Source organism: Oncorhynchus mykiss, chromosome 27, assembly GCF_057628025.1.
Source record: "Oncorhynchus mykiss isolate SJ-2025 chromosome 27, ASM5762802v1, whole genome shotgun sequence".
In the NCBI taxonomy this organism is placed as follows: domain Eukaryota; kingdom Metazoa; phylum Chordata; class Actinopteri; order Salmoniformes; family Salmonidae; genus Oncorhynchus; species Oncorhynchus mykiss.
Genome location: NC_143048.1, coordinates 20439629 through 20459030, shown reverse-complemented (window position 1 = coordinate 20459030; position 19402 = coordinate 20439629). Strand labels below are relative to the sequence as shown.

Genomic DNA, 19402 nt, shown 5'->3' with positions numbered 1-19402 from the left:
CAATGACTTTACCAGGTGCTCTCATTTGAGGCCTAATACGTAGTACTACAGCTGTCTAGCCTTGATGAGAAAGAGAACAATAATTAGTTGGTAGTTCCTAGCTAGTGTGACCGATGGGGTTAAAACTCAGACTTTCTAAGGGACAGTAGAGCACATTAGCCTGCTAAGCTGAAGTCTAGGCATTCACTTAGATTGCCAATGCAACTAATCAGGTCTCTGACAAATGTACTCATTGTGCAAGCGTTTTTACCCAAAGACCTCTGTTACACTACCATGCCTGGGGGTTAACTTCCTCAAGGGGGATGTTAGGCAGGTTAGGAGCCTGATGAGGAAGGCTGGCTGGAAAAGGTTAACAGTAAGGTCTTCATTTTCTTGTTCTTTATTTATTTTTGGGGGGGGGGGGGGGGGGTGTGTGTATTGTTATTGTATTGCTAGATCCCACTGCATTGTTATAGCTAGAGACATCGCAGGTGCAGCAAAACTGTGCAAGCGACCAATAAAATAGGATTTGAGCTCTGCTGTATGCTAACAGGGGCCAACGACTGTGGGGGTTTTGTGTGTAAAATGTGTGTGCACTCTGTGATGCTTTCACTGCTTCAGTATTCTCTGGTGGGTGTTTTAGCTAGATAATGAGGTTGAGACAGATTCTAGGCTATGTTTCACCTAACCGCTGATACAGGGTCAGATATTTATCGAGGTTATGGTGAGTGAGGTCATGTAACCTGATCCTAGATCTGTGGTTGTACATAACGGGTACCTCAAACCTTGTAGATGCTACAAGGGCCACTTACCACTGTGTGATGGAATAGGAGCTCCCATGACAGGATCATCTTCTGGTTGAGCACCATATCAAGGAAGTCATAGATGAAGTAGCCTGTTGAACAAAACATGGAAAAGGCATATTCTAACTTAGAACCAAAACAAAGCAATGGAGATTGATAGAACAAAGGCTTTTTCAGTGGAGGAGCGTTTGGCATATCAAGTATATTTAGTGGGGACCCCTCTTGCCAGTCGCTTCCATGACGACACCAAGGATGGTAACCAAGATGTCAGTTAAAGAGTGCTATTTAGATCAGTCCCCCGCTATGGGCATAACCATGGAGACGGCTTTTCAGAATGGTGGAAAAATAATGAAGCGTTAAAAATAGTCGGGTGTGTGTGTTGCGGAGGGGGTCCTCCTCTAGGGCAGACTATAATTAACCCTAGTCTGTGTTCCTACTACATATTCTATTTGACATTCAACACCAAACGGCTTCTGTAAATACTGTGATAAGACGTGTACCTTCAGAGCATCCTCAGCTGCTATATGACAAACACATGCTGAAGAAACAACGGATGTTTACTTAACCAAATTGTCCAAATTGAATCCCAAAAATAATTCTTACTGTGCATTGGGAATTGATTTTGACTGAATAGGATCCATATTAGATTTTAAAAGTGTCATCCATTCATCTCTTATCATTCCTAGACAGGTATAAAGAAAAGCCATTTTACAACCAGCGAAGACCGTCAACCTAGGTCAAGCTCTGTTCGCCCGTTGGCCTTCCAACAGGCTCTCTTATCATTATGACACTGACTGTGTTCCAAAAGGAATCATTGGTTCGGTCTCTCTCTGTCCCTCTCTCCCTCTCTGTGTGTCTCTCTGTCCACATCTCACCCCCTGCCCCTGTTCTTCTGCCCTAGTTTCTCTCACACGTTTCTGTACCACCACACGGGGCTGAAAATTTAAAAAAAAAATTGTAGTGTTTAAACTCAACAGCAGCATGTTATCTCAAACGGCTGGTGACTGGAGCCAAGCTCTCCCGTTCTGTGGGTTTTGGGCAGTGACTGTCCAACGACAACTTGTCTATACACTGGCTTACAGTCAAACCCTGGATGTTTGGTTGAGATGAGTCTACATCAGAAAATCTTTGTGACAGATTACAGTTCCTCAAAACAAAAATCTTCTTAAAATGAACTTAATGACACACCCAATAGGAGAGTGGCACTTCATGGTAGTGTCATGTTTGGTGTGTAACACTGCATTTACCTTTGGTCAGCCTGGGAGGGTACCTGCTGCAACTGTTATGCATTCCAAAATGTCAACACCTTTGCCTTGGCCTGACATAATCAAGTCAGTCCACAGACAGAGGCCCAGACTAGTGTTTGTTTGGTCAGTCAGAGCGAAAAACAAACAAAACATTTTAAATATAGCCTCCAAACATACAGTAGGTTTCTACAAGCTGCCATGTCAAAATTGCCTATAGTGAAAATACTTTGTCTTTCTAGCTTTGCATTGTGGCCTGATAGTGACGACCATACTATAGGCTCAGTGTCACTGTCACGCCACATTGTTGTAGGCAGGGCTCAGAGGAAGCACCATCCACCATCCCTCCTCACCCGGACTCCCTTCTCTGTTACTTCTCTGTTATAGATGGCATTTGACCCGGGCAGACTGCTGCGGCATATATCAACAGCCTTCTTCTCATGCGCTACGGCCCATTCTAGGGTCACGCAACCTACAGGGGTAGGCCCGGAGCAGTGCCTGGGACAAAGCATCATAATGCTCCCCATTGATTCTAGAATTCCGGCAACACTAATTACACTGACAGGCAGCATTCAAGGGTGGGTGGATTCTCTGGGAGAACGCTAACAATCCTTGGAATTCTAAGGGAGCCCTTGTTAACCAGGCACAGATCCAATAAATTAACAGCTTATAGAGTGTAAATTAGCTCAATACACGAGTCAATTAGAGAGCATGAAGTCAAAATAGAGGAATTTTTATTTAAAGGGGCTGTACTGCTGGGGTTTACTCTAAGCTCAGTGTGGTGGCAGGTAGCCTGCCTTGTTAGAGCGTTGGACTAGTAACTGAGAGGTTGCAAGATTGAATCCCTGAGCTGACAAGGTGAAAATCTGTCATTCTGCCCCTGAACAAGGCAGTTAACCCACTGTTCCTAGGCTGTCATTGAAAATAAGAATTTGTTCTTAACTGACTTGCCTAGTTAAATAAAGATTTTGTCCATCTAGCCGAGACTCCTAACCAAGTGAAAGCTATGGTCTGCTGTTTGACTTGTGCTCCAGGCTTAATACTCCTTCTACAGACCAATTTTAGCTATCCGACACATGAAGCGTGTTGGGGAGAGGTCATTGGAGGGGTATAGGCTGACACACATACACTATTGCTCTAAGTTATATGAGAGATAGACAAGGTCAGGTGGCATATTATACCAACGGGACATTAAATACTGTAATATCTTATGTTTCACCGAGTCGTGGATGTTCGAAGACACGGCTAATAAAGAGTTGGCGGGATTTTCCATGCACCGGCAGAACAGAGAAGCTATGTCTGGTAAGACGAGGGGTGGGGGTGTGTGTCTTTTTGTCAATAACAGCTGATGTGCGATGTCTAATATTAAAGAAGTCTCAAGGTATTACTCGCCTGAGGTAGAGTACCTTATGATAAGCTGTAGACCACACTATCTACCAAGAGAATTCTCATCTATATTATTCGTAGCCGTCTATTTTCCGCCACAGACCGATGCTGGCACTAAGACCGCACTCAACCAACTCTAGGCCATAAGCAAACAAGAAAATGCTCATCCAGAAGTGGCACTCCTAGTGGCCGGGGACTATAATGCAGGCAAACTTAAATCAGTTTTACAATTTTTACCAGCATGTCACATGACTGTGTGATAACGCTCTCAGTAGCCGATGTGAGCAAGACCTTTAAACAGGTCAACATTCACAAAGCCGTGGAGCCATACGGATTACCAGGACGTGCACTCAAAGCATGTGCAGACCAACTGGCAAGTGTCTTCACTGACATTTTCAAGCAGACCCCCATAGTCCATTCGCCCAAGGAAGCAAAGGTAACCTGCCTAAATGATTACTGCCCCGTAGCACTCACGTTCATAGCCATGAAGTGCTTTGAAAGGCTGGTCATGGCTCACATCAACAGCATCCTACCGGATACCCTAGACCCATGCCAATTCGAATACCTCCCCAACAGATCCACAGATGTCGCAATCTCAAACGCACTCCACACTGCCCTTTCCCTCCTGGAAAAAAGGTACACCTATGTGAGAAGGCCTACAGCTCAGCGTTCAACAACCATAGTGCTCACGAAGCTCATCACTAAGCTCAGGACCCTGGGACTAAACACCTCCCTCTGCAACTGGATCCTAGACTTCCTGACGGGCTGCCCCCAGGTGGTAAGGGTAGGCAACAACACATCTGCCACGCTGATCATCAACACTGGGGCCCCTCAGGGGTAGGTACTTAGTCCCCTCCTGTACTCCCTGTTCATCCACGACTGCATGACCAAACACGACTCCAACATTATCATTAAGTTTGCTGATGACACAACAGTGGTAGGCCTGATCACCAACAACAATGAGACAGTCTATAGGGAGGAGGTCAGAGAACTGTCAGTGTGGTGCCAGGACAACAACCTATCCCTCAATGTGAGCAAGACAAAGGAGCTGATCGTGGACTACAGGAAAAAGCCATTAACACCCCATTAACATTGACAGAGCTGTAGTGGAGCGAGAGTTTCAAGTTCATTGGGCACGACAAAACCTTTTCCCCCTCAGGAGACTGAAATTATTTGGCATGGGTCCCCAGATCCTCAAAGTTCTACAGCTGCACAATTGAGAGCATCATGACCGGTTGCATCACTGGTATGGCAACTGCTCGGCATCTGACCGTAAGGCGCTACAGATGGTAGTGCGTACGGCCCAGTACATCCCTGGGGCCAAGTTCCTGCCATCCAGGACCTATATAATAGGCGGTGTCAGAGGAAAGCCCATAAAATTGTCAGAGACTCCAGTCACCCAAGGCATAGACTGTTTTCTCTGCTACCACACGGCAAGCAGTATCGGTGCGCCAAGTCTAGGACCAAAAGGCTCCTTAACAGCTTCTACCCCCAAGCCATAAGACTGCTGAACAATTAATCAAATGGCTACCGGACTATTTACATTGACCCCCCCCATTTGTTTTGTACACTGCTGCTACTTGCTGTTTATTATCTATACTTTTTCACTTCACCCCTACCAGCATGTACTAATTATTATCACAACTAACCTGTACCCCGCACACTGACTCGGTACCGGTACCCCCCTGTATATAGCCTTGTTATTGTTATTTTATTGTGTTACTTTTTTATTATTTTTTACTTTAGCTTATTTGGTAAATATTTTCTTAACTCTCCTTGAACGGCACTGTTAGTTAAGGGCTTGTAAGTAAGCATTTCACGGTAAGGACTACACTTATTGTATTTGGCGCATGTGAACATAAGATTCAACAACTGAGACATAAACTGAACAATTTCCACAGACATGTGACTAACAGAAATTGAATAATGTGTCCCTGAAAAAAGGGGGGGTCCAAATCAAAAGTAACAGTTAGTATCTGGTGTGGCCATCAGCTGAATTAAGTACTGCAGTGCATCTCCTCCTCATGGACTGCACCAGATTTGCCCGTTCTTGCTGTGAGATGTTCGCCCACTCTTCCACCAAGGCACCTGCAAGTTCCTGGACATTTCTGGGGGGAATGGCCCTAGCCCTCACCCTCCGATCCAACAGGTCCCAGATGTGCTCAATGAGATTGAGATCCAAGCTCTTCGTTGGCCATGGCAGAACACTGACATTCCTGTCTTGCAGGAAATCACACACAGAACGAGCAGTATGGCTGGTGGCATTGTCATGCTGGTGGGTCATGTCAGGATGAGCCTGCAGGAGGGGTACCACATGAGGGAGGAAGTCGTCTTCCCTGTAACGCACAACGCTGAGATTGCCTGCAATGACAACAAGCTCAGTCCGATGATGCTATGACACACCGCCCCAGACCATGATGGACCCTCCACCTCCAAATTGATCCCACTCCAGACTACAGGCCTCGGTGTAATGCTCATTCCTTTGACGATAAACGCGAATCCGACCATCACCCCTGGTGAGAGAAAACCGCAACTCGTCAGTGAATAGCACTTTTTGCTAGTCCTGTCTGGTCCAGTGACGATGGTTTTGTGCCCATAGGCGACGTTGTTGCCGGTGATGTCTGGTGAGGTCCTGCCTTACAAAAGGCCTACAAGCCATCAGTCCATCCTCTCTCAGCCTATTGCGGACGTTCCTGGTATAACTCGGGCAGTTGTTGATGCCATCCTGTACCTGTCCCGCAGGTGTGATGTTCGAATGTACCGATCATGTGCAGGTGTTGTTACACATAGTCTGCCACTGTGAGGATGATCAGCTGTCCGTCCTGTCTCCCTGTAGCACTATCTTAGGCGTCTCACAGTACGGACATTGCAATTTATTGCCCTGGCCACATCTGCAGTCCTCATGCCTCCTTTGCAGCATGCCTAAGGCACGTTCACGCAGATGAGCACCCTGGGCATCTTTCTTTTGGTGTTTTTCAGAGTCAGTAGAAAGGCTTCTTTAATGTCCTAAGTTTTCATAACTGTGACCTTAATTGCCTACCGTCTGTAAGCTGTTAGTGTCTTAACGACTGTTCCACAGGTGCATGTTCATTAATTGTTTATGGTTCATTGAACAAGCATGGGAAACAGTGTTTAAACCCTTTACAATGACGATCTGTGAAGTTTTTTAGATTTTTACGAATGGTCTTTGAAAGACAGGGTCCCGAAAAAGCGACATTTCTTTTTTTGCTGAGTTTACATATGAGATGAGTAATGTAGGATATGTAAATATTATTAAAGTGGCGTTATTTAAAGTGATTAGTGATACCTTTATTAAGTCAATTTCTTAAAGTGTCCAGAGATTGGTTGGCAGCAGCCTCTCTATGTTAGTGATGGCTGTTTAACAGTCTGATGGCCTTGAGACTGAAAAACAGATTCTATCTCTCAGTACCAGCTTTGATGCACCTGTACGGACCTCGCCTTCTGGATGACAGTGGGGTGAACAGGCAGTGGCTCGGGTGGTTGTTGTCCTTGATAATCTTTTTTGCCTTCCTGTGACATCGGGTGCTGCAGGTGTCCTTGAGGGCAGGTATTTTGTCCCCGGTGATGTGTTGTGCAGACCGCACTACCCTCTGGAGAGCTTTGCGGTTGAGGGTGGTGCAGTTGCTGTACCAGGCGGTGACAGGATGCTCTCAATTGTGCATCTGTAAAAGTTTGAGAGTGTTTTAGGTGGCAAGCCAACTTTCTTCAGCCTCCCGAGGTTGAAGAGGCATGGTTGCTCCTTCCTCACCACACTGTCTGTGTGGGTTGACCATTTCAGTTTGTCCGTGATGTGTATGCCGAGGAACTTAAAAAACGTTCCACCTTCCCCACTACTGTCCCGTCGATGTGGATGGGGGGTGCTCCCTTTGCTGTTTCCTGAAGTCCACGATCATCTCCTTTGTTTTGTTAACGTGAGAGGTTGTTTTCCTGACACCACACTCCAAGGGCCCTCACCTTCTCCCTGTAGGCCTTCTTGTCATTGTTGGTAATCAAGCCTACCACTGTAGCATCGTCTGCAAACTTGATAATTGAGCTGGAAGCGTGCATGGCCACGTAGTCATGGGTGAACAGGGAGTACAGGAGAGGTCTGAGAATGCACCCTTGTGAGGCCCCAGTGTTGAGGATCAGCAGGGTGTAGATGGTGTTTCCTACCTTCACCACCTGGGAGGCGGCCCGTCAGAAAGTCCAGGACCCAGTTGTCTCGAGCTTAATGACGAGTTGAGGGTACTATGGTGTTAAATGCTGAGCTGTAGTCAGTGAACAGTATTCTTACATAGGTATTCCTCTTGTCCAGATGGGATAGGGCAGTGTGCAGTGTGATGGCGATTGCATCGTCAGGGGACCTGTTGGGGCGGTAAGCAAATATAAATATACCCGGCTGTGACTATAATCGAAGAGAATTCTCTTGGAGGATAATGCAGTCGGCATTTGATTGTAAGGAATTCTAGGTCAGGTGAACAAAAGGACTTGAGTTCCTGTATGTTGTTGTGATTACACCATGAGTCATTAATCATAAGGCATACACCCCACCCTTCTTCTTACCAGAGAGATGTTTGTTTCTGTCGGCGCGATGCATGAAGAAACCGGGTGGCTGTACTGACTCTGACAACATATCCCGTGAAACAGAGAATGTTACAATCTCTGATGTCTCTCTGGAAGGCAACTCGTGTCTTAATTTCATCCACCTTGTCATCTAGAGATTGGACATTGGCGAGTAATATGCTCAGAAGCGGTGGATGGTGTGCTTGCCTTTTGGGTCTGACTAGTAGGCCGCTTCGTCCACCTCTCCTGTGGCGACTGCGTTGTTTTGGGTCAGCCTCTGGGCTAAGATCCCATGTCCATGGTGGAGGTCTGAACAAAGGACCCGCTTCAGGAAAGACGTATTCCTGGTCGTAATGTTGGTAAGTTGACATCGCTTTTATATCCAATAGATCTTCCCGGCTGTATGTAATAACACTTGAGATTTTCTGGGCTAACAATGTAAAAAAGAATACATAAAAAAATAACGGACCTGAAGCGTGGCGACCATCTCTGTCGGCGCCATCTCAGACCCGTCCTTGGTCGGCAGCATCCCTGGAAAGAGACAAGCAGTCCCAGCAACTGATGCCAACTGCGTCGTTGGATCCAAACTAAGAAGCTAGCTTGCTACCAATAACTTTCCAATACTCTTTCAAACAACAAACTTTCCAAACAAACAAAACTGAGCTCTTCCTCATTCCGCGTTCAACAGGAAGTGACAGGGCGTTGACCCTGGTTGCTTCTGTGGATCGCTCTGGATGGGAGTCTGTTAGATGACTGAATGTAATGTAAATATTGAGCGGCTTCACTGCAAGTAGATTGTATGATTTGTTATAATATTTATATATGCTTCTCGTTCTTTCGTTTTGGATCTTTGGTAGCCTAGTGGTTAAGAGCATTGGGCCAGTAAGCGAAAGATTGATGGTTAGAATCCCCAAGCCGACGAGGTTAAAAATCTGTGTGTGCACTTGAGCAAGTCCCTTAAACCTAATTGCTCCTGTAAGTCGCTCTGGATAAGAACATCTGCAAAATGACTAAAATGTAATAATATCCTGCCTGAATTTCCCCTATAAACAATTGCTTGACTTACTTTTGATATTACCCTAATAAAGTTCAGAAACTGTTGTGAAGGTTTGGCGTGTGGTGTGGCTATTAGCCAATTATACCGCATGCAGTGTGCACTGGCACTCCAACTGACTCCGACAGTTGAACTTGAGGAAAGGAAGAATGTTTTATGCCTACCAGAGTTACTCCTATAATCTAACAATATAATGCTTTTCTTTATAAAACATATTCTGATTGAAAAATAACAAATTAGCCTCCTTCTGTATGCCTATACTGTATCTGTATAGCAGACACTGTAGCCTATCTGACAAGGATAAAGAACTGCATGTTGGTCATAGGATACAGCCGGCATTCCTCTCTCCTTCTTGCTCTCTGGGGCTAGGGCTAACACGCTGCGTGCGCGAGCGTTGCAAAATACATTTACAAACATGTTATTCAATAATTTCATCCAAACTGCTCAAGCATCTGGTAAACCAGTCCCACCTCTCCAATCTCCTCATTGGTTTTTAGGAGCATTTACTTTAGAAGCATATACCCACTTGGGTATATATAACGTCCACAGATTAAAACGAAAAATGGAGAGATTTAGATTTCCCCTTTTATCTGTTGTTTAATTGTTGGGAGTAGAGAACACACGAATTCTACAAAGATTCAGACAAAAAGGACTGTGCATTTCTAGTAAAATAACAACCCAATGTTTATATCCCAGGACAAATTAGCTAGCAACAGCAAGCTAGCTAGCTAAATCTCCATAAATTGTTCATGTGTTTTGACCCGCCCTAAGGAGCGTGTCCTCAGTTTAATGCCACCTGAGTCAGCTCTCCGTACTCGTCCTGATGAGCGTACTAGCCGTCTGGTGAAGACTGTGCCGGCTCCACGCACCAGGTCTCCAGTACGCCTCCACAGCCCTGCACGTCCTGTACCAGCTCTTTGCATTCACCTTGAGGCGTGTGGCATCTGTTCGGTACCATGTGTGCTGGTTCTACGCACCGTGTCTCCAGTGCGCCTCCACAGCCCAGTACGTCCTGTGCCAGCTCCCCGCACTTTCCGTATGAAGGTTGTCATCTGTCCAGGACATGTTGTGCCAGCTCTACGTTCCAGACCTACAGTGCGCCTCCACAGCCCAGTACGTCCTGTGCCGGCTCCACGCACCAGTCCTCCTGTGTGTCTCCCCAGCCCGGTACGTCCTGTGCCGGCTCCACGCACCAGTCCTCCTGTGTGTCTCCCCAGCCCGGTATGTCTTGTGCCGGCTCCATGCACCCGGCCTCCAGTATGCCTCCCCAGCCCGGTACGCCCTGTGCCAGCTCCACGCACAAGGCCTCCAGTGCGTCTCCCCGGCCTGGTACGCCCTGTGCCAGCTCCACGAACCAGGCCTCCAGCGACGGTCTGCAGTCCGGAGCCTCCAGCGACGGTTCCCAGTCCGGAGCCTCCAGCGACAGTTCCCAGTCCGGACCCTCCAGTGATGATCCATGGCCCGGAGCCTCCAGTGCTGTCCATGGCCAGTCCATAGTCTCCAGCGAGGATTCCCAGTCCAGAGCCTCCTGCGAGGGATCGCAGTCCGGAGCCTCCAGCGAGGGTTCCCAGTCCGGAGCCTCCTGTGAGGGTACCCAGTCCGGAGCCTCCTGCCAGGGTTCCCAGTCCGGAGCCTCCTGACCTTAGAGATCCTTTATTCTCTATTTTGGTTAGGTCGGGGTGTGACTAGGGTGGGCATTCTAGTTTCTTTATTTCTAGGTTGGCTTGGTATGGTTCCCAATCAGAGGCAGCTGTCTATCGTTGTCTCTGATTGGGGAACATATTTAGGCAGCCTTTTCCCACCTGTTTGTTGTGGGATCTTGTCTATGTATAGTTGCCTGCGAGCACTACATTAGCTTCACGTTTCGTTATGCGCTTTATTGTTTTCTGTGTGTTTCACTTCTAATAAAAGATGATGGAACCATACGACGCTGCACCTTGGTCCAATCATTCCAACAACAATCATGACAGCCGCCTAATTTTCCTAATGGAAACCCTGAGATATATTTACACACACACACACACACACACACACACACACACACACACACACACACACACACACACACACACACACACACACACACACACCAATTTAAAAATGTACTGAGTTACAATTCATATAAAGGAAATCGGTCAATTGAAAATTTTAATTAGGCCCTAATCTATAGATTTCCCATGACAACGGAGGCAGTTTATGATAGAAATTAACATTAAATTCTCTGGCAACAGCTCTGGTCGACATTCCTGCAGTCAGCGTGCCAATTGTATGCTCCCTCAAAACTTGAGACATCTGTGGCATTGTGTTGTGTGACAAAACTACACATTTTTATGTGACCTTATAATTGCCCCCAGCACAAGGTGCACCTGTGTAATGATCATGCTGTTTAATCAGCATTTTGATATGCCACCAGTCAGGTGGATGGATTATATTGGCAAAGGAGAAATGCTCACTAATAGGGATGTTAACAAACTTGTGCACAAAATTTGAGAAAGAAGCTTTTTGGGCATATGGAAAAAATTATTTCAGCTCATTAAACATAGGACCAACACTTTACATGTTACGTTTATATTTTTATTTTTTATTTTGTATAGCTACAAAATAAACTTTCCAGTAACACTGACTCAATGATGAAGATAGATAGCATAGGCTACTCACCGGTGATGGCCGATGTGCTCATGCCAATATCTCAAGTTAATATACTTTGAAAAGCAGTGCTGTTCGCTCAGAATCGCTCAAAAGCTGAGAAACAAATGTGTTAGCATCTACAGACAGATTAGTCTTCTCTTATCAGCAGTAGGCATTTTCTTTCCAAACGGTAGACCTTACGTTTTTCTCGTGATTGTATTTTGAAATTTGCGAAAGGCAAAATGACAGCCGCAGCCAACCACAGATTTATAATCCATAGATGGCAGTTCCCATTCAAGTCTGGAATAGCAGCCATTGCTAGGGTACCCATGAGTCAAAGTGCCAGAGTTAGAGGTTCCAAAATCCTTCTATGGGTTATATCTATTTATTATGATCCCCCATTAGCTGCTGCCTTACTCTTCCTGGGGTCCAGACACATCACACAACTAAACAAAAAAAAATGTATAAAAGTACATCATATAACATCATTACATCACAAAATGTATAATACCACCATATAACAATATTGAAATGTGCGTGTTTATAGAGTGTGTGTGCTAGCGTGTGTATGAGTATGCGTGTGTGTCTCTTCACAGACCGTGTTGGTCACAACGGAACAAACTGTTCTATATTTGGCGAGTGTATTGGCCAAATTGCAACCTTCCCAAATGTAAGTGCTTGTGATAAATCTTAATCCACTGCTATTTTTTAGAAGGCATTGATCTTTTGTAGCTAAATTATGCTCTCTGGTGTAGTATTTGGAATAATTGTACTTATGTCTGTTTAGACTGGTGTCATTTTTTGGTAAATTATTTTTATATCCTGATTTCTGCTAAATTATTTTGATTGATCAGGGGTGCTGCAGTACTTCCAGCACCGTTACTTCCTGCTGCTATGTGTGGACAGCTCACACACCGCTTCCCTTTCCCTCTGCCCATCCACACACTCACTCACCAATTGATACAGAAACCAACGTGTGCGAGAACACAGAATGGGTTCCTATCAAATCTTCGGCCATCTGTGGGTGTACGAAAAAGCTGCAGGGGAAAAACAGACACATTCATTTGAGAGAATAACCAGAAAGCAATTAAAATTGATATATTATTCAAAGCAATTAAATCGTTTTTTGTATTATTGGGAGAGAAAGTTGGAGAGAATTAGCATAGTGAAAAGGTGTAGGCTAGATAAAATTGATTCTGAAGCATTCTATATGACCATAGGTTAATTGATTTAACACTTCACAATTCAATCCAGAATAAAACATAGTCCACATTATGTTACCTTACCCTACAAAAATCAAAAATTTTACCTTTAAATTGTAAAAATGTATTATAAACCCTATTATCAGTTACTACCCTGTAATGTATAATCTAATTCAAAACAATTGATCTTTGCACATCAAGGCAGTGGAAAACGACTCACCACAGTACAGCCCATATCCCAGTTATCAGACTGTGGGTGAAAGATGTGCAGATATTTCTCCATTTCCAGGCGTTTCTGCAAGCAGTATCGGGAATAGGGAGTTTACTGACACCACAGTTGACAAGTTTAAAAAATCCAATAGAGCCACCCGCAGTCAAAAGCACTGAATTCAACTCCATGGCGACGACAAACTCCTTTCTGTGTCCTACTCCACTTGAAGAATTCAACGTTAGAAAATTCGCGCGCTGTAGTTGTTCAAGATCGACGCGCTCGCTCTCTCTGCTCGCGATTGATATTTACACTGTCAAAGCAAACATACTGACTTTACTTTGGAGTTCCGTGTTATTCAGCCTAAAGCGATAAATGTTCTTGCGACTCCTGATGTCAGTCGACTCAAATGTAGGCTATTTGATCGTTCTGTCTCATAAATGGAAGGTGAGGCGTGGACGTCAATGATGATCTATTATATTCTATGATTTCAGGTTGACCATTTTTATTGTAGTACCAGCCAAAGGAGAAGACAGAATTGCTTTCTCGGACGCATGTGCTGAGCGTGCGAATTGATATACAAGTTGTGAAATGCTCCTATTATAAAATTATCCTTGCTTGTGTAACTTGTGCTATGGAGTTACCAAACACAGACAATCCCCGCCCTACTATAAGGGGGCGCAGCTAGAATAATTAAAAGTATACGTCATGAATGTGTCACCCCACTTCCGTTCATTCATAAAGGGTTATGGGAATAGTAGTTTCATGAAATTTACCAGACAACATAGACGCACGTAGTTTTTTTTCTGTGGGCCAGGACACGTCCAGTTTATTTGACACGCCAAATAGTGTTATTTGACACGCCAAATAGTGTTATTTGACACGCCAAATAGTGTTATTTGACTTGTGTCTTTTATGACACGCAAAGACCCAAACGGCGTTCCATACGATGCAGATAAAGTTGTCTCGCGCACCTACAGGGCTGGTCATAAAAGACAGCTAGCTAGCTCATGGACGCAAACAATGTTCTTCCACAAAAACACAGCAAAACGACATAATCTGTTTCAGTAGCTATAGCTAGATGTAATCATCTAAAATAACCCTCATTTATAAAACAGTTCTTATTTGATTAATGGTGGTCGGACCATCTATGTGAAGCTAGCCACAATAGTGGACATTGTAGTTAACCATCAAAATAAAAGTCTGTCATTGACAGTGAAGCAAATTAATACAAATATAATTATGCCATAATTGAATATATCACGCTAAACGAGGTTGAAATGTTGTTATATAAAATCAACAAAAGACAATCATTTGTTTATTTGACAAAAATCTGTTGAAATCACACTGGATGCATAAGACTTTAGAATTGCATTGGGGGCATACTTATTTAAAAAATATATGTTTTATTTATTTCACCTTTATTTAACCAGGTAGGCTAGTTGAGAACAAGTTCTTATTTACAACTGCGACCTGGCCAAGATAAAGCAAAGCAGTACAACACATTCATCAACACAGAGTTACACGTGGAAAAAACAAACATACAGTCAATAATACAGTAGAAAAAGTATATATACAGTGTGTGCAAATGAGGTAGGATAAGGGAGGTAATGCAATAAATAGGCCATGGTGGCGAAGTAATTACAATATAGCAATTAAACACTGGAATGGTTGATGTGCAAAAGATGAATGTGCAAGTAGAGATGCTGGGATGCAAAGGAGCAAGATAAATAAATAAATACAGTATGGGAATGAGGTAGTTGGATGGGGTATTTACAGATGGGCTATGTACATGTGCAGTAATCTGTGAGCCGCTCTGACAGCTGGTGCTTAAAGCTAGTGAGGGAGATATGAGTCTCCAGCTTCAGTGATTTTTGCAGTTTGTTCCAGTCATTGGCAGCAGAGAACTGGAAGAGAAGGCAGCCAAAGGAAGAATTGTCTTTGGGGGTGACCAGTGAGATATACCTGCTGGAGTGCGTGCTACAGGGGGTGCTGCTATGGTGACCAGTGCGCTGAGATATGGCGGGGCTTTACCTAGCAGAGACTTGTAGATGACCTGGAGCCAGTGAGTTTGGCAGTGAGTATGAAGCGAGGGCCAGCCAACGAGAGCGTACAGGTCGCAGTGGTGGGAAGTATATTGGGCTTGGGTGACAAAACGGATGGCACCGTGATAGACTGCATCCAATTTGTTGAGTAGAGTGTTGGAGGCTATTTTGTAAATGACATCGCCGAAGTCGAGGATCGGTAGGATGGTCAGTTTTACGAGAGTATGTTTGGCAGCAATGATAGAAGGATGCTTTGTTTCAAAATAGGAAGCCAATTCTAGATTTATTTTGGATTGGAGATGCCAGACACCTAGGTATTTGTAGTTGTCCACATATTCTAAGTCAGAACCGTCCAGAGTAGTGATGATGGACGGGCGGGCAGGTGCGGGCAGCGATCGGTTGAATAGCATGCATTTAGTTTTACTTGCATTTAAGAGCAGTTGGAGGCCACGGAAGGAGAGTTGTATGGCATTGAAGCTCATCTGGAGGTTAGTTAACACAGTGTCCAAAGAAGGGCCAGAAGTATACAGAATGGTGTCATCTGCATAGAGGTGGATCAGAGAATCACCAGCAGCAAGAGCGACATTGATGTATACAGAGAAAAGAGTTGGCCTGAGGATTGAACCCTGTGGCACCCCCATAGAGACTGCCAGAGGTCCAGACAACAGGTCCTCCGATTTGACACACTGAACTCTATCAGAGAAGTAGTTGGTGAACCAGGCAAGGCAATCATTTGAGAAACTAAGGCTGTTGAGTCTGCCGATAAGAATGTGGTGATTGACAAAGTCGAAAGCCTTGGCCAGGTCGATGAATACAGCTGCACAGTAATGTCTCTTATCAATGGCGGTTATGATATCGTTTAGGACCTTGAGCGTGGCTGAGGTGCACCGATGACCAGCTCTGAAACCAGATTGCATAGCAGAGAAGGTACGGTGGAATTCGAAATGGTTGGTAATCTGTTTGTTAACTTGGCTTTCGAAGACCTTAGAAAGGCAGGGTAGGATAGATATAGGTCTAAGCAGTTTGGGTCTAGAATGTCTCCCCCTTTGAATAGGGGGATGACCGCGGCAGCTTTCCAATCTTTGGGGATCTCAGACGATACGAAAGAGGTTGAACAGGCTAGTAATAGGGGTTGCAACAATTTGGCAGATAATTTTAGAAAGAGAGGGTACAGATTGTCTAGCCCGGCTGATTTGTAGGGGTCCAGATTTTGCAGCTCTTTGAGAACATTAGCTATCTGTATTTGGGTGAAGGAGAAATGGGGAGGCTTGGGAAAGTTGCTGTGGTGGTGCAGTGCTGTTGATCGGGGTAGGGGTAGCCAGGTGGAAAGCATGGTCAGCCGTAGAAATATTCTTATTGAAATTCTCAATTATCGTGGATTTATCGGTGGTGACAGTGTTTCCTAGCCTCAGTGCAGTGGGCAGCTGGGAGGAGGTGCTCTTATTCTCCATGGACTTTACATGAGTTTGTGCTACAGGATGCACATTTCTGTTTGAAAAGCTAGCCTTTGCTTTCCTAACTGCCTGTGTATATTGGTTCCTAACTTCCCTGAAAAGTTGCATATCACAGGGGCTATTCGATGCTAATGCAGAACGCCACAGGAAGTTTTTGTGCTGGTCAAGAGCAGTCAGGTCTGGAGAAAACCTAGGGCTATATCTGTTCCTGGTTACAATTTTTTTGAATGGGGCACGCATATTTAAGATGGTGAGTAAGGCACTTTTAAAGAATAACCAGGCATCCTCTACTGAAGGGATGAGGTCAATATCCTTCCAGGATACCCGGGCCAGGTCGATAAGAAAGGCCTACTCGCTGAAGTGTTTTAGGGAGCATTTGACAGTGATGAGGGGTGGTCGTTTGACCGCAGACCCATTACGGATGCAGGCAATGAGGCAGTGATCGCTGAGATCTTGGTTGAAAACAGCAGAGGTGTATTTGGAGGGCAAGTTGTTTAGGATGATATCTGTGAGGGTGCCCGTGTTTACGGATTTGGAGTTGTACCTGGTGGGTTCATTGATAATTTGTGTGAGATTGACGGCATCAAGCTTAGATTGTAGGATGGCCCAGGGTGTTAAGCATGTCCCAGTTTAGGTCACCTAGCAGCACGAGCTCTGAAGATAGATGGGGCAATCAATTCACATATGGTGTCCAGGGCACAGCTGGGGGCAGAGGGTGGTCTATAGCAAGCGGCAACAGTGAGAGACTTGTTTCTGTAAAGGTGGATTTTTAAAAGTAGAAGCTCAAATTGTTTGGGTATAGACCTGGATAGTAAGACAGAACTCTGCAGGCTATCTCTGCAGTAGATTGCAACACCGCCCCCTTTGGCAGTTCTATCTTGTCGGAAGATGTAGTTAGGGATGGAAATTTCAGGGTTTTTGGTGGTCTTCCTAAGCCAGGATTCAGACACGGTGTCAGGTGTGTGCGTACTGGTAGCGAAGTCAGGTGCAGGAGAGCAGAGATTTGTGAACAGGCACACACTTTATTGAGGCAAAAGTGCAAAACGTCCAGGTTGGCAGAGTGTGCTAAAGCAGTGAATAAAACAAACTTAGGGAGGAGGCTTCTAATATTAACATGCATGAAACCATATTGAGCATGTTGAGCAGTGAAATTAGACAATAATCACTAACCAGGACAGTAATGGACAAGGCATATTGATATTAGGGAAAGGCATGCGTAGCCGAGTTACAGTGGGGCAAAAAAAGTATTTAGTCAGCCACCAATTGTGCAAGTTCTCCCACTTAAAAAGATGAGAGGCCTGTAATTTTCATCATAGGTACACTTCAATTATGACTGACAAAATGAGAAAAAAAATCCAGAAAATCACATTGTAGGATTTTTTATGAATTTATTAGCAAATTATGGTGGAAAATAAGTATTTGGTCACCTACAAACAAGCAAGATTTCTGGCTCTCACAGACCTGTAACTTCTTCTTTGAGAGGCTCCTCTGTCCACCACTCGTTACCTGTATTAATGGCCCCTGTTTGAAATTGTTATCAGTATAAAAGACACCTGTCCACAACCTCAAACAGTCACACTCCAAACTCCACTATGGCAAGACCAAAGAGCTGTCAAAGGACACCAGAAACAAAATTATAGACCTGCACCAGGCTGGGAAGACTGAATCTGCAATAGGTAAGCATCCTGGTTTGAAGAAATCAACTGTGGGAGCAATTATTAGGAAATGGATGACATACAAGACCACTGATAATCTCCCTCGATCTGGGGCTCCACGCAAGATCTCACCCCGTGGGGTCAAAATGATCACAAGAACGGTGAGCAAAAATCCCAGAACCACACGGGGGGACCTAGTGAATGACCTGCTGAGAGCTGGGACCAAAGTAACAAAACCTACCATCAGTAACACACTACGCCGCCAGGGACTCAAATCCTGCAGTGCCAGACGTGTCCCCCTGCTTAAGCCAGTACATGTCCAGGCCCATCTGAAGTTTGCTAGAGAGCATTTGAATGATCCAGAAGAAGATTGGGAGAATGTCATATGGTCAGATGAAACCAAAATATAACTTTTTGGTAAAAACTCAACTCGTTGTGTTTGGAGGACAAAGAATGCTGAGTTGCATCCAAAGAACACCATACCTACTGTGAAGCATGGGGGTGGAAACATCATGCTTTGGGGCTGTTTTTCTGCAAAGGGACCAGGAAGACTGATCCGTGTAAAGGAAAGAATGAATGGGGCCATGTATCGTTAGATTTTGAGTGAAAACCTCCTTCCATCAGCAAGGGCATTGAAGATGAAACGTGGCTGGGTCTTTCAGCATGACAATGATCCCAAACACACCGCCAGGGCAACGAAGGAGTGGCTTCGTAAGAAGCATTTGAAGGTCCTGGAGTGGCCTAGCCAGTCTCCAGATCTCAACCCCATAGAAAATCTTTGGAGGGAGTTGAAAGTCCGTGTTGCCCAGCAACAGCCCCAAAACATCACTGCTCTAGAGGAGATCTGCATGGAGGAATGGGCCAAAATACCAGCAACAGTGTGTGGAAACCTTGTGAAGACTTACAGAAAACGTTTGACCTCTGTCATTGCCAACAAAGGGTATATAACAAATTATTGAGATAAACTTTTGTTATTGACCAAATACATATTTTCCACCATAATTTGCAAATAAATTCATTATAAATCCTACAATGTGATTTTCTGGAATTTTCTTCCTCAATTTGTCTGTCATAGTTGAAGTGTACCTATGATGGAAATTACAGGCCTCTCTCATCTTTTTAAGTGGGAGAACTTGCACAATTGGTGGCTGACTAAATACTTTTTTGCCCCACTGTATCAT

The 19402-nt window shown here is 44.7% G+C and overlaps 1 protein-coding gene across 1 annotated transcript in view; it reads right to left on the bottom strand.

Annotated features, from left to right (window-relative positions):
- LOC110507699 (TLC domain-containing protein 2) overlaps window positions 1-13729 on the bottom strand; it is a 41730-nt gene extending 28001 nt beyond the window's left edge. Inside the window, exons 1-3 of the mRNA XM_021587854.3 lie at window positions 13080-13729; window positions 12612-12694; window positions 792-874 (exon numbers count right to left, since the gene is read on the bottom strand). Of these exons, the coding sequence (XP_021443529.2) occupies window positions 792-874; window positions 12612-12694; window positions 13080-13258 (345 nt within the window). The 5' untranslated portion in view covers window positions 13259-13729. The remainder of the gene's footprint in view (window positions 1-791; window positions 875-12611; window positions 12695-13079) is intronic.
- Window positions 13730-19402: the final 5673 nt, after the last annotated feature.